At 45.2% G+C, this 19,342-nt stretch overlaps 1 protein-coding gene across 1 annotated transcript in view; it reads left to right on the forward strand.

Moving 5' to 3' along the window:
- The window catches only part of HHLA1 (HHLA1 neighbor of OC90), a 39,283-nt gene extending 20,229 nt beyond the window's left edge, over positions 1–19,054 (forward strand). Inside the window, exons 13-18 of the mRNA XM_028738559.2 lie at positions 1,630–1,707; positions 2,552–2,623; positions 4,495–4,569; positions 14,619–14,769; positions 15,265–15,347; positions 18,635–19,054. Coding sequence (XP_028594392.2) covers positions 1,630–1,707; positions 2,552–2,623; positions 4,495–4,569; positions 14,619–14,769; positions 15,265–15,347; positions 18,635–18,678 — 503 coding nt within the window. The 3' untranslated portion in view covers positions 18,679–19,054. The remainder of the gene's footprint in view (positions 1–1,629; positions 1,708–2,551; positions 2,624–4,494; positions 4,570–14,618; positions 14,770–15,264; positions 15,348–18,634) is intronic.
- The last annotated feature ends 288 nt before the right edge of the window (positions 19,055–19,342 follow it).

Raw genomic sequence — 19,342 nt, forward strand, 5'->3', positions numbered from 1 at the left:
GGAGGAATCCTATAACCAGATCCACCAGGATGAGCAGGTTAGGATCCAGCAGATCTCTGGCTTGTCAGGAGTTCAGCCTACACTCGAGTAGGACTCTGGCAGAGACACATCCCCAACTGGCATGTTCCTTCCCTCCTGGTCGATCGTTCGGGAGCTTCATAAGCTTTCTTCAGCCTGAACATCACAGCGACTAATGCCAACCAACATCAGTACACTTAGGGATCCACAGAGTTTGCGCAACTTGCGTGTGACAGACCTCAGCAACTCAGCATTTTGGCTAATCTACTTTATTTACATATAAACACACACGGACCACTGCAACATGGCTCCCTCTCTCTCTAGCATCAGACAGCAAAGAGAAATAGAACAAAAGACAATAGTCCCACTTCACGGAACACATCCTGTTTCTGTCACTTCCCACTCTGTGGAGTCAAAACATACACTGTCATGTGATAGACAAAAATCCTAAGACTGCAATCATGGATCAGGAATTCTGAACTTGGGAGTTTCCCGAAACAGCTGGCTGTGCCAGCTTAACTCCCTCATCCTTGGCTCAGCCAGAGATATGCCAGCATATGTTCCCCATCCCAATTCAACAGGGACTCAGCTGGTGGTTATATGATACTGCTTAGAATAATAGAATTATAGAGTTGGAAGGGACTCTGAGAGGCATCTAGTCCAACCCCCCGGCAATACAGAAATCCTCCCAAAGACTGTCCCTGGGTGTGCTTGAACCACCAACCTTCATGTCAATCATTTGGTGACAGCAGCAGGAAGCAATGAGTCATGTCTATGAAGGAGGCAGGATGAGTCTAGCATCACAGATGCAACCTCCATATAGCATCAGGTGCAAAACATTTTGTTGTAGTTAATTCACCCATTAATTGGTGGGTCATCTGCAATCATGTGATATGCATGCATGGCTAAATGGGTTATTGTGTATGAATCGGGAAGCTCTGTGGGTATAAATTCAGTGTAGATCCTCAGGGGGGAAAATATTCATTTTTTTGAAGGATTCTTGTACCTTGTACACAAGATTGCATCATTTTATTCCTGGGTGTCCGTGCAGTTTGAATCTCTATTTGTACGAGATTAAAATCCAACAGTTTGGGAACCTTTATGACTTTGTTTTAAAGCATGATCATATTTCCAGCTCCAGCTATCTTGATATTTGGGGTCCTCTCCTGAAAAAGCCCCCAACATAATCTAAAATAGGACCAGTCAATGTATTGCCTTCTAAATGTTACCGAACTCCATTTCCCATAAGACCCTACTGGCATAGGCAACAGTCAGGGAAGATGTGAGATACAACCCAATAATGTCATATGGAGGGTACCACATTGACTATCCCAATCTAAACAAAAGGTGGGAGGAAATGCCATTTCAGCCAAATGATCTGATGATGGTGATTATTATTTTTAAAGCAAAGTTTCCAGTACTTAAGAAAATGTATGTACACAGTAAACTTCCTAAGAATTGAGATCAGTTCTTTTTAAGCAGATCTGATGCTCCAGTTTAAGAACCCCACATCAGATTTAGTCCATGTTTATCTCTCATAGATATAAACCATGCAGTGTTTAAATTCAGTTCAGGTCAGAGGCAACTAATTTTAACATTCAACCCATTCAGCAACAGGAATTCCTTTACCGCTGGCTTCTCCTTCCATAGAGCAAGTGCAGGATGCGTTGAAGACCCGTCCTCCCCCCTGTGAGTAGAGATTGTCTATGAAAATGTCTGAATAATCTACTGGAAAGATGCTGCATGGGTTACTCTCTTGCAGCAAAAACGACCCAAAGTTTGTTTGTGTGTCATTTTAAGGATTAACAGAGCCTGGTTTTTCTGATGGATCAGGCACCCCCCAAACTCAGCCCTCCAGATGTTTTGGGACTACAACTGCCATCATCCCTAGCTAACAGGACCGGTGGTCAGGGATGATGGGAATTGTAGTCCCAAAACATCTGGAGGGCCGAGTTTGGGGATGCCTGTGATGGATGAAGTCCTGTGATATCTCAGCACAAGTAACAAGGAACGTGGGGGGGGGGGGATTAATTCAGTTTGCATTTAAAGCTGAACTCACTGAATTTACACTTGCCGAAACAGTATGCAAACTGAAACACACCTCATTCTCCTCTATTCTATTTCCGGTGCCGTTCTGTGGCCAAGCAATGTCCACAGAAATACTAGGGTAAAATAAATACAGTACACACATATATATTAGTGAAATGAAAATGCATGAATGCATTACGTATGGGGAAATAGTCTTGCAAAAATGTGTATTTTAGAGAAAATTGCATACAAACAATGGAGAAATCTGCACCAAAATGCTGACAGGTTTCACTAGGCTCATCATCAGCGAATGGGGTTGACCTGTGTGGACCTAAAAAAACCCATTTGCACATCCTTTGGATTCGTGGGAGAATCTCCTGCACCTCTCCTAACTTGTTTGAGGAACTGCAGTAACGTAACTGCTGTGAAACCCTTAACGCTACAAGAGTAATCCTTCTTGCCACTGTAATTAAGGTCATACGTGTTTCTGCCTTTGCTTTTTCAGCTGAAGCCCTTACGTTCTGGACGCGACCAGCTTCTTTGAAACGGACCAAAGCGCCTCGCCCAATGCAGACAGGTGAGCTTATTTTGCAGTGCAAGGAACCCACAACACTTTGGTGTATATAGCGAATTTCTTGATGATGGAAGCCATGTCCTAGCTCCAGCCTTTCTGTATATATTAGTGGAAATGGTTGCAAAAATATGTATATTAGTCCAAAATGCATACAAAAAAAACGTATTTCTTGGGACAAATTCTCAGTAGAATAGTTAGAAATTTAAAATTTATTTATTGTTTTAAACAATTCAAATGTGGAAAATAGAATTTAAGATTGGAGGAAAACTGAGATCATCATTTTTTAAAATTTGTATACCTTCTTTCTATCTTACAATACTCAAGGCAGTTTACAAGCTGAAAAAACAAAAAATGTACATCTTATAACAATCTTCCCCCCTCCAAATAATATTTATTAGTTTTTCAATTAGATACTCCACATACCCATATTGTATTACATCATCTTATAACAATCTAATGCAATACAAAAATGTGATAATAAAACTTTAAAATAGGCAACCTACATCAAAAAAGTAAAATTCAACAATCATTAGACTAGTATTACATAATATTAACATATAAAAGTTAAACAGAAATAAACTCAACAGTTACAATAAATAATTTCTACACTATAATCAATAAAACAACGGCAAGCCACAGTACATAAAATAATACAATACAAATTGAGAAGCAGAGACTGGAGGGTGGAGCAAGGCAGGTGGAAGGAGGCCTTGCCTGATGAAGTCTCTCCTCTCACAGTTCTTCCTCCAGGACCAGGTGAAAGGGACAGGTCCATCCATCCCTATTTGCATGTATGAGGAGGCTGGGATGCAGGGATGATTCTTGCTCAACAACAATACACTTCTTATTGCCTTTGTCCACTTTCCTTTCCTGGTTCTTAGCAATGCACATGCAACTCCACAGAGAATCATATTCCTTCAACAAGTTCCAAGGCGCCCAGAGGCTGTATCTGAAGACTCTGGGTGGGCCCACGAGTCTTTGCAGAAGGTGCTGGTTGCCTGGAATAGTGACACATGGTTCAGCATGTTCTGCAAAGATCCACACAATCTCACCAACCCACATGGTTGGGTCAGTGGTTTACAGTGGTGCCCTGCAAGACGAATGCCTCGCAAGACGAAAAACTCGCTAGACAAAAGGGTTTTCCGTTTTTTGAGTCATTCCGCAAGACGAATTTCCCTATGGGCTTGCTTCGCAAGACGAAACATCTTGCGAGTTCTTGCGAGTTTGTTTCCTTTTTCTTAAAGCCGCTAAGCCGTTAATAGCTGCTAAGCCGCTAATCCGCTAAGCCGTTAACAGCCGCTAAGCCGCTAATAGCTGTGCTTCGCAAGACAAAAAAAACACAAGACGAAGAGACTCGCAGAACGGATTAATTTCGTCTTGCGAGGCACCACTGTATTTGCATTCTGCAGGATCAGGTCTCAGAAAAGACCAGTCCCATGAGGATGCACTGGCACCTCTCAGACAGGGCAGATTATTTGTACAGTGGTACCTCGGGTTACATACGCTTCAGGTTACAGACTCCGCTAACCCAGAAATAGTACCTCGGGTTAAGAACTTTGCTTGAGGATGAGAACATAAATCGCGCTCCTGCGGCGCGGCAGCAGCAGGAGGCCCCATTAGCTAAAGTGGTGCTTCAGGTTAAGAACAGTTTCAGGTTAAGAACAGACCTCTGGAACAAATTAAATACTTAACCCGAGGTACCACTGTAGTTGTTTATCTCCTTGACATCTGATGGGAGGACGTTCTACAGGGTGGGTGCCACAATCTGCAAATTTTAAATCAGTTTTCCACAATCTTTCCCAGTCTTCAAACATTATATTATGACCTATATCTTGCAGCCCAGCTGATCTTTTATGTTCTGTTCCTTATTTCAGTGGCAGAAAACATGCCTCTTCCTGCAGCATCTACACCACAACAGAGGCCTGGCATTTTACTAAAAGTGCCCTCCAGTAAGTACCTATGTCTTGTGCTAATTTGCTATAAAACGTAGACCATATATGGCTAACCGCTACCAGGCTAAGTTTGTTTACTGCCATGCGTGCGAATCTTTTTCTTTCTTTTTAATGAGTTCCCATAGCTTTCTTTACTGTAGATCCTACACATATTATCCCAACTTCAAAGATATCCAACTTTGCAAATGCCCCATATTCATCTGTGTTTGGGAATTTTACAAATGCACTAAGCGTCTCATCCTGCAGCTAATCCATCTGTGCCAGTGAATTTGCCTCAGGCTGGAAAAAAGTTGGCTTGTTTCAGGGTTCTTCAGCTCCAGAAGGAAAACCAAAGCATCGTTGCTCAGGACTTTCTATCCGCCATGGATTTGACAGGGAAATGGGGCTGGGGCCAATTTGGGGTCCAGGAACTGCCCTTTAACTGCAAAAAAGATCACCTCCAATTTTTGCTTCATAAGATGAGCTTTTAGGGTTTGAGAGGAGGTTAAAAGCATGTTTAACATCATCCTACTACTTCATCTTAAAATGCAATATGTAATAGGGATGCCAGAGTTCCAGGGCTGATGTGAAATCTTCTGGTTTGCCTGTCAGGTGGCAGGGAGAGAGCTTGAATCTCTAGGTGGATGAGAGTAATAATAATAATAATAATAATAATAATAATAATAATAATAATAATGCTATGCATTCAGCTTGCAAGCTTCAAAATAAGGACCTCAAAGCTCACCAATTTTGGTAAAGGTAAAGGTAAAGGTACCCCTGCCCGTACGGGCCAGTCTTGACAGACTCTAGGGTTGTGCGCGCTTCTCACTCAAGAGGCCGGGGGCCAGCGCTGTCCGAAGACACTTCCGGGTCACGTGGCCAGCCTGACATCGCTGCTCTGGTGAGCCAGAGCTGCACACGGAAACACCGTTTACCTTCCCGCTAGTAAGCGGTCCCTATTTATCTACTTGCACCCGGGAGTGCTTTCGAACTGCTAGGTTGGCAGGCGCTGGGACCGAACAACGGGAGCGCACCCCGCCGCGGGGATTCGAACCGCCGACCTTTCGATCGGCAAGCCCTAGGCGCTGAGGATTTTACCCACAGCGCCACCCGCGTCCCTGTCACCAATTTTGGAGGGGGCACCAAAGGGCATTTGGGCTGCATCCCTGGCATGCATGCATGCACGTACCCCTGTACAAAGCCTGTGGCAGACAAGCTATACCTGTGTGGGCATCTTCCATACAACCCATTAGCAGCACTTAGGCTCTGTGTGTGGATTAAGGATGAATGTGCAGAGCAGAGGTGGGGAATCTCTGGCCTAGAGCTTTCTGCGGCCCTCCAGGTCCCTCTGCCTGGCCCCTGGCACTCTCTGCAGGTCACACACTTAGGGTTGCCATATTTCAAGAGGTAAAAATCTGGACACAAAAAGTTGTTGAGCTTTTTGGGGGGCAATCACATGATAGCCAGTCGGTCTTCACCCCCATCATTCTACCCAAACACTGAGGTCCAGCGCCGAGGGCCTTCTGGCTGTTCCCTCACTGCTAGAAGCCAAGTTATAGGGAACCAGGCAGAGGGCCTTCTCAGGAGTGGCACCAGATGTCAAAGAGAACAACAACTACCAGACTTTTAGAAGACATCTGAAGGCAGCCCTGTTTAGGGAAGCTTTTAATGCTTGATGTATTATTGTATTTTAATATTTTGTTGGAGGCCGCCCAGAGTGGCTGGGGAAGCCCAGCCAGATGGGCGGGGTATAAATAATAAATTTTAAAAAATAGCCAGACCCAGAGCTGCCTGAACACCAAAAATAACCCAAAATCCTGGAGATTTGCTATGAGATGTAAAAATTCCCCCCGGGTGGGCATGTAGGACTCCCAAAAGAGGACATGCCCAGGAATTCCAGGACATATGGCAACCCTACACACACCATGCTGGTGATTGCTTGCATGGTTGGAAGGTAGAGGTGCGGGTGCAGAGAAACTAGCCCACTGCACACAGGTAAAATTTACATTTTCTCCACCCCCTTTTGCCTCTGCCGCCACCCACCACCATCATGCAAGCCACTATTGCTCTGTATCCAGCAAGATCTGTCCAGGAAAGACAGGGGAAGCTGATAGGCCAAAGCATCTGGAGAATCTTGCCTCAATTAAATCCATGGGCTGTGTTCCCTTGCTTGAAAAAGGAGAGGAGCTTCTCCAGCTGCATTCTTGCATCAGCTGAACTCTGAAGCTCACATTCCCCGGAGAAGGTATCCCAGAGGTGTCCCCTTTGGCGGCATCTTCCCTCTGGGCCATCTTTTCGTCACAATGGGATGCAGTGTTGTGCACAAGCCCAAATCCTTCAGGAGGGAGATTCTGTTTCAAGCCACTGAGTGAACTTTAACTTGATCCGTCTCTGAAGAGCTGTCTCTACACACATCCTCCACCCTGGGCACTCTCCTTTGACATTAATGCCTGCAGAGCAAGCAGAAATTCAAGCGGCGAGGCTGATGTATCCCATGTAGAGGCTGCCCAACTGAAATTGCTAAGACTTGCCGATCAGAAGGTCAGCGGTTCGAATCCCCACGATGGGGTGAGCTCCCATTGCTCTGTCCCTGCTCCTGCCAACCTAGCAGCTCGAAAGCACATCAAAGTGCAAGTAGATAAATGGGTGTGAAGGTAAACAGTGTTTCCATACGCGCTCTGGGTCGCTAGAAGCGGCTTAGTCATGCTGGCCACATGACCCGGAAGCTGTATGCCGGCTCCCTCGGCCAGTAAAGCGAGATGAGCGCCGCAACCCCAGAGCCGGTCACGACTGGACCTAATGGCCAGGGGTCCCTTTACCTTTATTAACAGAGCAATCTTAAAATGTCCACTCAAATGGGCCCGATCATCATCATCATCAACATCATTTAAAATTCTTAGTCTTAATCTTTCCTTGAGTAATAGCTCAGCAGAGTCCTTCAGGGTGGTTCGTAGGCTGTTGACACCTATATCAGTGAATGAAGACTGGGGTACCTCCTCTGTGAGTTGCATGCTGTGGAAACAGTAAACCCAGATTAAATAAGGCAATTATGTGGGGCACCATTTTTGGTGAGGACAACATCTTCTGGATGCTGCACAAAAAAATATCTGTAGGATCAACTAGCATTGCATCCACAATAAACTGCTGTGTGGAAGCCCCTCTAAGTGCCAGTAAGGTTGTGTATAGGATTGCAATGGCAACCTCATGGAGTTGAATGGGGAGAAAGGAAGCATGTGTTTTAAACTTCCCACCGGAATATGTGGTTCTTCAGAATGCTGGATTTGGCTTGGTTGTGCCTGCATGTATATATTTTTAAAGGATAGTCGAATGTTGGAAATGCAATTACATTATTACTTGAGTACTGAGCCTGTGGGTAGTTAAAATGTGGCATGGGACTCCTGTCTTGGACTGCGGGGATTTGGGGACATGAGCCGAAAGAAGAAGAGGCAAATGGCTCAAGTGTATCGCCAGGTTTGCTTCTCTCGTGTTTCTCTGCAGTCGGCTTTTCAGCTGAATTGACGGCTGGTAAAAAAAACCAACAACACCAAAGGTACAGGTCACTTCATCAAATTGTAGCTCGGTGGCAGGGTGCATGCTTGGCATGTAGAAGGTTCCAGGTTCAATCCCAGGCATCTCCATTCATAAGGACCTCCATGGAGCAAGACTGGGCAAACACCTTCCTGTTTAGCACTCTGGAGCAGGGGTAGCCAATTTTGGTGCCCTCTGGATATTGTTGGACTCCAACTCCTGTCAGGCCCAGCCAGCATGGCCAATGGTCAGGTATAATGGGAATTGCAGTCATATTGGCTACCCCTGAGTCATTATCAGTCAGAGAACAAACTCCTGGTCTAGATGGATGGAGCTGTGTTTTCTTTCCCTTGGTATATAGCAAGGGCATGCCCTCCAACATTCCTCAGATGAAAATAGAGACACATTCGACATCAGTGTCCCTGTCCCCCTGCACACCTCTTCCTCAGAGGCTGTGGCAGGAACACAGACGCAGCAGCCGAATGAAACAAGCCAGAGCCAAGAAACTGTAATGGCTGCTCTTCAGTGCCTGCGAACACTTGGAGCCATGGCACCAGCCTCATGGACAGGCCCTGCCCCTTTGCTCCCGTACACACCACTTTCTTTATGGGAAACTGACCAACTGAGGAAAACAGTGACCAACTGTTCGTGTGCCCCAGATCTTGTTTTCACAAGAACAGGAAGTGGTGCCATATTGAGTGAGCGGTGGGAAGGGAGAAATGTGTATCCTTCTGACACACAGATCTAGCCTTCTAGTAAAACACTGAAATGCTGTACAGAAGGGAAGGATCCTGGGGCATTCAGGACTCTGTGTGGAAAGGTGGAAAGCCATGACAGCGTAAGGGTTTTTGTGATGATCCCAGTATTTTCGTGGCAGTTGGAAGGTGTGTGAGGGTGGGCCAATTGTAGACCTCTGGGCCTCTAAAAAATTCTCCTCAGGGCACACCTTTCACTGGCTTTGTTCTATGCCCAACTCAAGTACATTTGTCCAACTGCAAGTACTTTTGCCTGGCACTCTTATTTTTATGCCCATTGAATAAAAATAAGAGTGGCACCCATTGCTCCACACACTTTTGCCTTTGGCCCTGTCCACCACAGGTGTGTGGTTTCTGGAAGGTTCCCCACAAAGGAAGGTGGTCCTCACAGTGGCGTAGTGTGGGGGGTGCAGGAGGGGCCGGCCGCACCGGGCGCAACATCTGGGGTTAGGGCAAATCCACGGGTTAGGGGGCGCAAACCCACGGGTTAGGGGGCGCAAATTACTTGCCTTGCCCTGGGTGCTGACAACCCACGCTACGCCACTGGGTCCTCGGACTGAAGCATGGTCCCTACCCTGGTAAAAGCTGCTTTTTATGCCTCATGGCACACTTGCTGATGCGGAGCCACTCCTTATCATTTTGAAATGAGGACAGCAAAAGCAGCCCGCCACAGGCTGCCCAAAGCAAAATGACTACTGACAGGAACATGTAAATTTGATTTACTATACTGTCCTTCTATACTATACGGTGGACCCTCCGGATATGAACTCAATTCATTCCAGGGGTCCGTACTTACCCTGAAAAGTCTGTATCCAGAGGCACCACTTCTGTGCATGCGCACGGCGTGATAGAGCGCTTCTGCGCATGCGCGAAGCGAAACCTGGTTTGCCGCGTTCGCCACTCAAAATTACTTTACCTGAAGGTAATGTATCTTGAGAAGTAGAGACGTCACCTTGCCAACAAATGTCAGTATAGTTAAAGCCATGGTTTTCCCAGTAGTGATGTATGGAAGTGAGAGCTGGACCATAAAGAAGGCTGATCGCCAAAGAATGGATGCTTTTGAATTATGGTGCTGGAGGAGACTCTTGAGAGTCCCATGGACTGCAAGAAGATCAAACGCATCCATTCTTAAGGAAATCAGCCCTGAGTGCTCACTGGAAGGACAGATCGTGAAGCTGAGGCTCCAGTACTTTGGCCACCTCATGAGAAGAGAAGACTCCCTGGAGAAGACACTGATGCTGGGAAAGATGGAGGGCACAAGGAGAAGGGGGCGACAGAGGACGAGATGGTTGGATAGTGTTTTCAAGGTTACCAGCATGAGTTTGACCAAACTGCGGGAGGTAGTGGAGGACAGAGGTGCCTGGCATGCTCTGGTCCATGGGGTCACGAAGAGTCGGACACGACTAAACGACTAAACAACAACAACAAATGTAACTTGAGGTATGGCTGTATTTCTATACTGTCCTTCATCCAAGGGTCGCAGGGTGGTTTACAATATAGAAACGCAAAAATACATACCACCGCAGCAAACAATGGGATAACAGGAATCCAGAGTGAGTTACCTTTGCAGGCTGTCAACATGCCATCTTTGCAACTTCTATTCTAAGAACGTCGGTCTTAAGTCTTCTGGGAAACAAAAGCATGGATTGAAAATACTTTCTCCTTCATGTCTGGAAATGATAGCAAGGTAATCCATTGTCTTCTCTACTTTCCCCTTGCTCCTTTTGGCTTTCATCCACTTAAAGCATATATTTTGTTCACTGGAACACAACTGTTTCTTTCAGGCAGGTGACGAGGGGCAGATACTTCTGAGAAGAATGAGGCTGTTGTCCCTGGAAGAAGGTAAATGTGTATGTGAACATTCTCAGCTTTGAAGAACATCTTCTTCACCTTAAAATGCCCCCCACTGAAAAATGATCCATCATCTCTGGTTTCTCTACAGGGACATAATGAGATGGTGGGACAGAGTTGGTACCTGCCATGTGATGAAGCTACAAGTCTCCTCCCTTTGCCAATGGAGATGCTTCTAAAGTTTTTAAAGAAAGCTAACACTCTTGAGTAAATAAATGAAAATGAAAAGGCTCTCTGGGCTTCAGATCACTGATCAAGACTGAATAAAGCCTCACCTCCCAAGCCATCATCCCAAAGGAATCATTTTACAGAAGGAGATAATGAGATTGCATCCATCATATTCCTTTGATTCATTCATATTATAATAAAATTGAACCAGCCATTTTTGTCCTATGTGGATAGAGACTGGGACTATAGAGAATGACCTCTAAGGTCCCAAGGTACAGTTTGAAGACACAATGGACCACCTGTTTGCTGAAGATCTCGGTCTGGTCAGTGCCCAGGTAGCAGACCACCTGGGAACCACATGTATGCTGCTTGGGCTCCATGGTGGATGGGAAGTGGGATATATATGTAAGAAAATGAATAAATGTGTTATATTCTGAATTTTGTCACTTGCTCATGAAGTGCCACCCAGTTGCCAAGATGGACCCTAGGCAGTTTGCAAGTTATGGACAAATCACTTTCAGTCTAAGAAACTGTCAATAAAACTGTTCATGTTCGTTGCTCTTGAATGTTTTATTTATTTAAGCTGTTTATATCCGGCTTTAGCTATGATCGTCTCTAAACAGTGTATAAGAAATTGCAAAGAAGAGGTAAAAAACTCCCACAAATAAACAGTCCCAACTATAAAACTGGACTTCAATTAAAACGCCTGCTAGAACAAACAGTCTTCAGTAGGTGCCAGAAGTTCAACAGGGATGGAGTCTGTCTGTCCTCAGCTGGAATGACTGCCTGCTGGGAGCCTGAAGGACCCTGCCCCACCTCTCTCCACTGGGCTTGGGGCAGGGCCTGACAGGCTCCATAAAGGACTGCTGCTGCTGCTCGACAGAGGGGGCTTCTTTAATATTGTTTTTATTTTTTATCTATGTCATTTTAAATTGTTATTGATATTGATGTTGTATTTTTAGTTTTAGTTTTTATGTTTTATGTGGAAATTGTTTTCCATTTGGTTGTGTACCTTTTGATGTGTTTTATTTATTTTTATTTATTGGACGTGGGTGGCGCTGTGGGTTAAACCACAGAGCCTAGGGCTTGCTGATCAGAAGGTTGGCGGTTCGAATCCCCACGATGGGGTGAGCTCCTGTTGCTCAGTCCCTGCTCCTGCCCACCTAGCAGTTCAAAAGCATGTCAAATTGCAAGTAGATAAATAGATTCCACTCCAGCGGGAAGGTAAATGGTGTTTCAGTGCACTGCTCTGGTTCTCCAGAAGTGGCTTAGTCATGCTGGCCACATGACCCGGAAGCTGTACGCCAGCTCCGTTGGCCAATAAAGCGAGATGAGCGCCGCAACCCCAGAGTCATCAGTGACTGGACCTAATGGTCAGGGGTCCCTTTACCTTTACCTTTATTTATTGTTTATGACTTTTGTTATGTTGGTAATTATGTAAATCTTGTCATGTTGTAAGCCGCCTTGAGCATTGTTTTAACTATGGAAAGGCGACATACAAATAAAATGATGATGATGATGGAAGGGAGTTCCATAAAATTGGACAAACGGTTCTGAAGGCATGGTTCCTGGCATGGCTGCCTGCTGTGCTGACGTCACATGGCCTTGGGCCCCCTCAGTCTCGGGGTCAAGGCAGCAGCACTAATCTCTGCTACTGGGTTATCTAGCCCTTTGGATCACCATTCCACCACCCACCATTCCATTTCTGCTCCAAGAAGCTCAGTTCACCCTGTCTCTCATTAGATCTTTGCGACAAACCTAGGAGGTAAGTTTGGAAACGAGATAATGACCGCTGCAAGACCACACGCTGTACTTTTGGGCTGAGTTTGGGGCCGGTGGGGGTAACTTTGGGCAGGAAAATGAGTGGGTTAGAGGCCAGGATGACTTAAAAAAGATGGGATTCCATTTTGCTCACTAGCTCACCCAGCTCTTAAGGTAGTTTTGTGCCTGTCTCTTTGAAGACGACAGCAGCTTTATTTCTCTGCCATCAACGAATGCCACTTTTTATTAAATTCACGATGGGCTCCGACAACTCAGGTGTATGTCAACAGAGCTTCATTACTCTAAGGGTAACCTCCATAACCTCTCCTATCGTGTAACACAACCAAAGCCATAAGGAATGCAAGGCATTGGGTGGGTGGGGAGAGATTCAATTACCTTGTCCAAAGAGATTACGGCTAAGAGAGCTTGCAAAAATGATGTACAGGTGAGCCTTGATTTCAAATGTCTGGCCAAGGCAGCTCCAATAACCACAAGCATCCCTATAGGCTTGGCTGCACCAGGCTTTTGACAAACACAAGTATATTAAGCACGGCTATTTTTCTGCATTGGGTTAGCAGGACTTGCTTGTGCCCCCTGAAAATCACGAACCATTGGTAAGTGATCCCCTTTGGACTGAGATAAACAGGCAGCGTCAGCTAGAAATGCAAAAACACAGCGATTTCTGTTCCACTTGTATTCAACACAGTCAGCACTGTTTCCATTTCACTGCAGTTTGGTTTCTGCAAAATACTATGCCATTTGTCTCATATGACATTATTTAATGTAAGCTGCATAGCTTACACACGTTTCAATCTAAAGGAAATGTCAAAACACTGTTTAAAAAGATAATTAAGTTTCATCTGTAGGCTTAAAAACAGCAACAACCTTGTGAATGAATACAGTGGAAACTCAGTTCTCAAACGTCTCCGTTGACGTACGATTTGGAACCCGAACACCGAAAACGCGGAAGTAATTGCTTCCGTTTTTGAATGCACCTTGGAAGTTGAACGGCTTCCGCTGCATGTTTTTCTATTTTTTCAATGGATTTTGCCAACCGCCCATTGATCCTCAGTTTTTGAACGTTCCAGAAGTCGAATGGTCTTCCGGAATGGATTATGTTCAAAAACCAAGGTTTGACTGTATTGATAATGCTTGGCTGATTTCTGCTCTAAATCTCAGATGAATGTGCGAACTTCAGCAATTCTGGCTTCCTTTTCCATTTTCATCAGAATCCTCTGACCTCACCACTGCCAGAATGATGTAGTGGCAGGAGGATGAGGAGAAGGAGCTGACCACTGAAGCCATGGTACACTTGGCTCTGCACCTGCCCTCCTCCACCCCCTGTTTTTTTAAACATGGGTGGCAGGAGCAAGGAAAATTATTGGAGGGCCTAAAGAGCTTTGTTGATGACTCTACGCCTAGTTCGACATTCTGTCCCCACTGTGGCCTACCAGATCCCTACAGAAAGCAGACATGAGTGCAGTAGCTCTCTCCCTAGGTTTATTGGTATTCAGAATCATACCATCTCTGACAGTGGAGGCTGCAGGTAGCTATCAGAGCTGGTAGTCACTGATAGTCTTCACCTGCATGCATTTGCCTAATCCTTGTGGGAAAGCCTCCAAGTTGGTGACCATCATCACCTCTAATGGGAGCAAATTTTCACTATGAGCTGTGTGAAGAGTTGTCCCACCTTTTGCCTTCATTGGATGATCCCAGGTTCTCACAGGGTGGGAGCGGGAGGGAAACTCTCCTGATCCAGTTTCTCCAAACCTTTCCTAATTTTATACACCTTTCTCATGCCCCACAGTCTTAATTCTTTTTTTCCCTAACCTAAAAAGCCCCAAACATTACAACTTCCCCACTGTAGAGAATTACTCCAGCACCTTGATCCATTTGGCTGCCCTATCCAGGACTTTAGCAAGTGTCTTATTCCTGTGCCTCTGACATGCCAAACATATGGAGCTACTGTCAAGGTCTACTTGGAGATTATCTTCTCCCTTGTAGGATGTCCGCAGGCAATGAAGAAAGGCACCTCCATGACTACACCGTACATCACGGCTCAGAAGATAAACCCTTGTGTGATGGAGCTGTGCAAATTTTTCCAGCAGTGCCTCTGTGCAAGGGACAGAAGCTACTCAAGAGATGAAGCTATGAGGTAAAAGGTAGAACCAGTCTCACCTTGGTTTTTATCCTAAATTTGGGGAACAGGGAAGGATAATTGAGAACATTGAGTTTGCATGAGGAAGTTCAGACTTATACAATTATAGCAAAGAGTTTTCAACACATAGAATTCTGGATTCTGTTGGATGGAGAGGTCCCTCTGCCCCCTTCCTCAAGAGCTCTAAGCTTGGGCTGTATTGTCCCATAGCCAAGGTTAGCTACAAAAGATGACAGAGTCCAGGTTTTTCCAAGCACTGGATTGCCTCAAGATTCATGTCTTGCCACTCACTGACTGGAAATACCAAACTCACATTTTATGACTGAAAAGTCATGGAGTGCATCTCCAGTGTTGTAGTTGCTGCTGCCTTTGTTCTTATGACCCTGCCATGAGTTTGTGTGGTGGTTCTGTGTAATTGTGGAATGACTAGATGATCAGATCTTATTCTAATCAATATTGTATTGATCTTGTGATTCTGGTTAAATTTTTTAGGTACTGTATTGAAAACTATTCCTGGTTCTTGAAGAATGCAACATACATCTGTGAAAAAGTCAAGAGGGCTGCCCATTCAAGGAGTAAGTAGATGTTCCTCAATGGTGTTTCATAATGTTTTCTTTCTCAAATATAATGGGACAAGTTCTCATCTGGCTCGCAGGGTTTTGGGGATGTGGCCTTGAAATGGACAATGGAAAATATTAAGACTAAATTAATTGCATTTAGTACCCACTGAAGTCAATAGGATATGGTTAGCCATGACTACTTTTTCCACAATGACCTTCAGTGGGACATCAGTGAGACTAACTTAATCCAGGTCCATCCTAATGGGTCTACCGGCTAGTAGCTATGGGTAGACCTTGGACTAGGCAGCAGACATTAGTTTTCAACAAACAAGTAGACCTGGTGTTCAGCTCTTTTCTCTGCTGCAAATTGAACCCAGATTTCCTCCTTTTTCACAAGATTGCAGGAGAGCTTGCAGGCACCCAAAACCTGAATTCCCTAGGCTTGCCTCCCTTTCCCTTGGACAAAATCTATCTCCTTTCCCACTACCCTTCTGTGATTACAGGACAGGATAGCTTGACCACAGCTGTCCACACACTGGTAACCTCAAGCCTGGATTACTGCAATGTGCACTAAGTGAGACTACCCTTGAAGTTGGTCCAGAGACTGCAGCTAGTGTAGAACATGCCTACTTGTGCCACCAACTACCACCAGCAAATAACACCTTGTCTGTGGGAGCTACACTGGCTGCCAACCTTCTACCGGGTCAAGTTCAGTGTTCTGATATTAACATACAAGGCCCTTTACAGCACCAGGTTACTTAAGAAACCATCAAAGACCCAGTAGGGTTTATATTTCACTTCTTGAAGTCCCTAAAACATCAGAAGCCTGTTCCACAGCAACTCAAAACAGGACTTTCACTTTGACTTCCCCTGTTTTGTGGAACAGCATCTCTGTTGCGATCAAACAGGTGTTCACTACCTGTACTTTCTGGAAACTACTGAAGACATTTTTTTTTTTATTTTGACAGGTTTTTCCATCTTGGTGTAGTAATAATAATAATTTTATTATTTATACCTTGCCCATCTGGCTGGGTTTCCCCAGCCACTTCATTAGGCATTCATTTTGTATTGTTTAAAAAACCTATTGTCAGGGCCACCCAAGGTCTCAGCTCACAAGAGACCAACGCCAAGTCCAGCTTATGTACAAAAGCTTTTATTGAAGAACATTGTTAGCTCCATATCCGAGGCGCGTGACCCCACGTCTGTTAGGCTTAGACCGCTGAAGTCCCTTCTGAATCAGTCCCGCCTCTACACCAGTTTAAGAGGCTTGCGCTGGACCACCTCTTCCTCTCCTTCCTTTTCCGCAGGGTCTTTCTGCCCCCCTGGGTTCCCTCCCTCCGGGATTCCCCAGAGGCTGAATCCTCTGACGCCTGCTCCCCCCTCCTCCGTGCTTTGGGACCAGGCTCCTCCTCCGGGCTCTCCTCACTTCCGCGCGCCTCCACATTCGAACTTGGCGCGCGTACGCTCCCTCTGACCTTCCTTTTGACAGTTACACTGCTCTCGGTACTACTCTCCGCCCCTTCCGGCAGGACGTCTTGCCCCGATCTCCTTCCCCTCTCTGCTTCCTGCTCTGCTCCGTCTGACACACTGGGAACTCCACCCCCTTCACTCCGTTCCGGCGGAGAAGCCAGTCCCGATCTCCAACTCCCACTGGGGGTTCCCCTGCTGCTGCCCTGCTCCTGACTACTCCCCCCTGTGGCTCCCCTTGGCCTGACCAAGGGTGCTCCCTTTTGGGAATCCTCCGATTCACTGGAGAGACTCATGGAACCCCTCGACTCGTTGTCATCTTCTTCCTCGTCGCCCTGGGATCCTTCCCCCTCGCTCTCAGTCTCCTCCCTCATCTGTGCCTCTCTCCCTGAACCCCTGACACCTATATTTGTCCCTTTTGGGGTATTGCTTTAAAATTGCTTTTAATTGTTGTTATGGTATGTTCGTAAATAGCCTTGAGACTGATTTGAAAGGCTATTCAGAAATGGATGACAACAATAATACAGTACAATACTTTGCGCTTTTGCACAGAATGTTTTCAGAGTGGCTTGCTCCCAGCTGACTTTACCCAGATAACTTTATCTGCAGCCTTGACAGTCCATCACTCCATCCTTGAAGCAGGGGACTATTGCTCACAGGGACAAATGAAGCTGCCTTGCACTGAGTCAGAATATGGAATATTGCACTTTGCACATGCTCAAGGCACTCGAGGTAGAACCAAAGGAGGGTAGTGGGTGGAAGCAGAGGATTTTTTTTAAGGGTGCCATCGAAGCCACAATTTTGGGAGTGTGGACCATTGCTATATATTAAATATATGCAAATAAGACTGAGAGGTGATATGAGAGCAATCTTCCATTATCTGAAGGGAAGATGGAGCAAGCTGGCTTTCTGCTGCTCCAGAGGGTAGGACTCAAAGCAATGGATTCAAGTCACAAGAAAGGAGATTCCAACTAAACATTAGGAAGAACTTTCTGTGGGAATGTTCAAGGATGCAGGAGAGGAGATATTGTTTGATTATAGCCTTTCCAACTTGTGTTAACAAGTTCACAATTTAGTAAAGTAACATTCCCCTTTTTAAAATCACAGCGGATGCGTTTGCTCAGGCTCACTAAAGCCTCTATAACAACTATTCTGGTATTTCCCCCTTATTCCCCCATAAAAGATAAGACACGACACAGTCTTCTATAAAAGTATAAAAAGAGTTTACTCACATTCTGTTCACAATCAGATCCCAGAAGGCAGACTTAGCTTAGAAAAGTAACATACACCTGAAAACTGTCTCATAAGGAGACAGTTCCTTTGTCCTCTCTTGGCTGGAGGCTGGAGGCCAAGAGAGCATCTTTGGCTAAGCAGATGTTGCTTCTTTGACAAAAGTAGTCAGAGAGAGAGATGGCGCCAGTCCTATGCATTTGTTACCTACACAGATGAGGCCACGCCCACCTCTGGTCACATGCAGAGGAAGTCTGTCCCAGCCCAGAAGGAAACAGGAAGTTTACCTGCTGGCTGGACAAACATTCCTCCCCATGTGTAAACATGTTCACTCTAGGAATGTTGTACTTGACTGCTCTTGTGTTTCACATCCCACACTTTCTAACAGTAGGAGCTGTTCAACTGTGGAACAGACTCCCACAAAAGGCGATGGAGTCTTCTTCCTTGGAGGTTTTTAAGCAGAGGTTGGATCACCAACTGTCAGGGGTTCTTCAGCTGTGATTACAGCATCCCAGGGGGCTGGACCAGATGAACCTTTGGGTTCCTTCCAACTCTACATTTCTAAGATTGTTGAGAGTTTCATCTTTCCTCTTTTGCTTTTTCAGCTTTAAAGCAAAAATGCCTTGCAAGCATTTGCAGAGCTATTTAACGCCCAAAGAGGAGTCATTGCTAAGAAGAAGACTCACACAAACTCTTAGACTTCATCCCATTATCCAGTGCAAGAAATCACGGGTATGAAGAAGAAGAAGAAGAAGAAGAAGAAGAAGAAGAAGAAGAAGAAGAAGAAGAAGAAGAGAGGAGAATGAGTTTTTCCCTGTAGTAGGGTAGAATATTTTCCATTACAAGCACTGATTAAATGAACTGTAATAATAGGAGGTGGAACTCAAGCATGAAACTAAACTTAAATGATTATTTTTTTTTTGTACATTGTACTTCATAAAGTGTAATCATTAGTATTGTCGCGGGTGCATGTTGAGGGTTGTTAACTGTGGTAAAGCAGCTCTGAATAAAAATATGTTCAAGAATTAGATTGTGATAAAATCTTGGAGAACTTTTTTTTTTATTATGAAATGGCATATATTTAAGTGAATTGATATGAAATCTATTGCTGTTTCATATCATGTGCAGTATACGAAGAACCTGCTTTAACAATGAGTAGACCATTGGGGTCTCAAGGGTTTCAGACAGGAGATTTCCTCAGACCTGCCTGGAGATGCCAGTGATGGAATCTGGAACCATTCCATACTCTGCCACTGAGTTATGACCCACTCTGGGACTGTGAGATTTAAATGTGACTTGCGGTGTGAATGGGC

Source organism: Podarcis muralis, chromosome 8 (genome assembly GCF_964188315.1).
Source record: "Podarcis muralis chromosome 8, rPodMur119.hap1.1, whole genome shotgun sequence".
In the NCBI taxonomy this organism is placed as follows: domain Eukaryota; kingdom Metazoa; phylum Chordata; class Lepidosauria; order Squamata; family Lacertidae; genus Podarcis; species Podarcis muralis.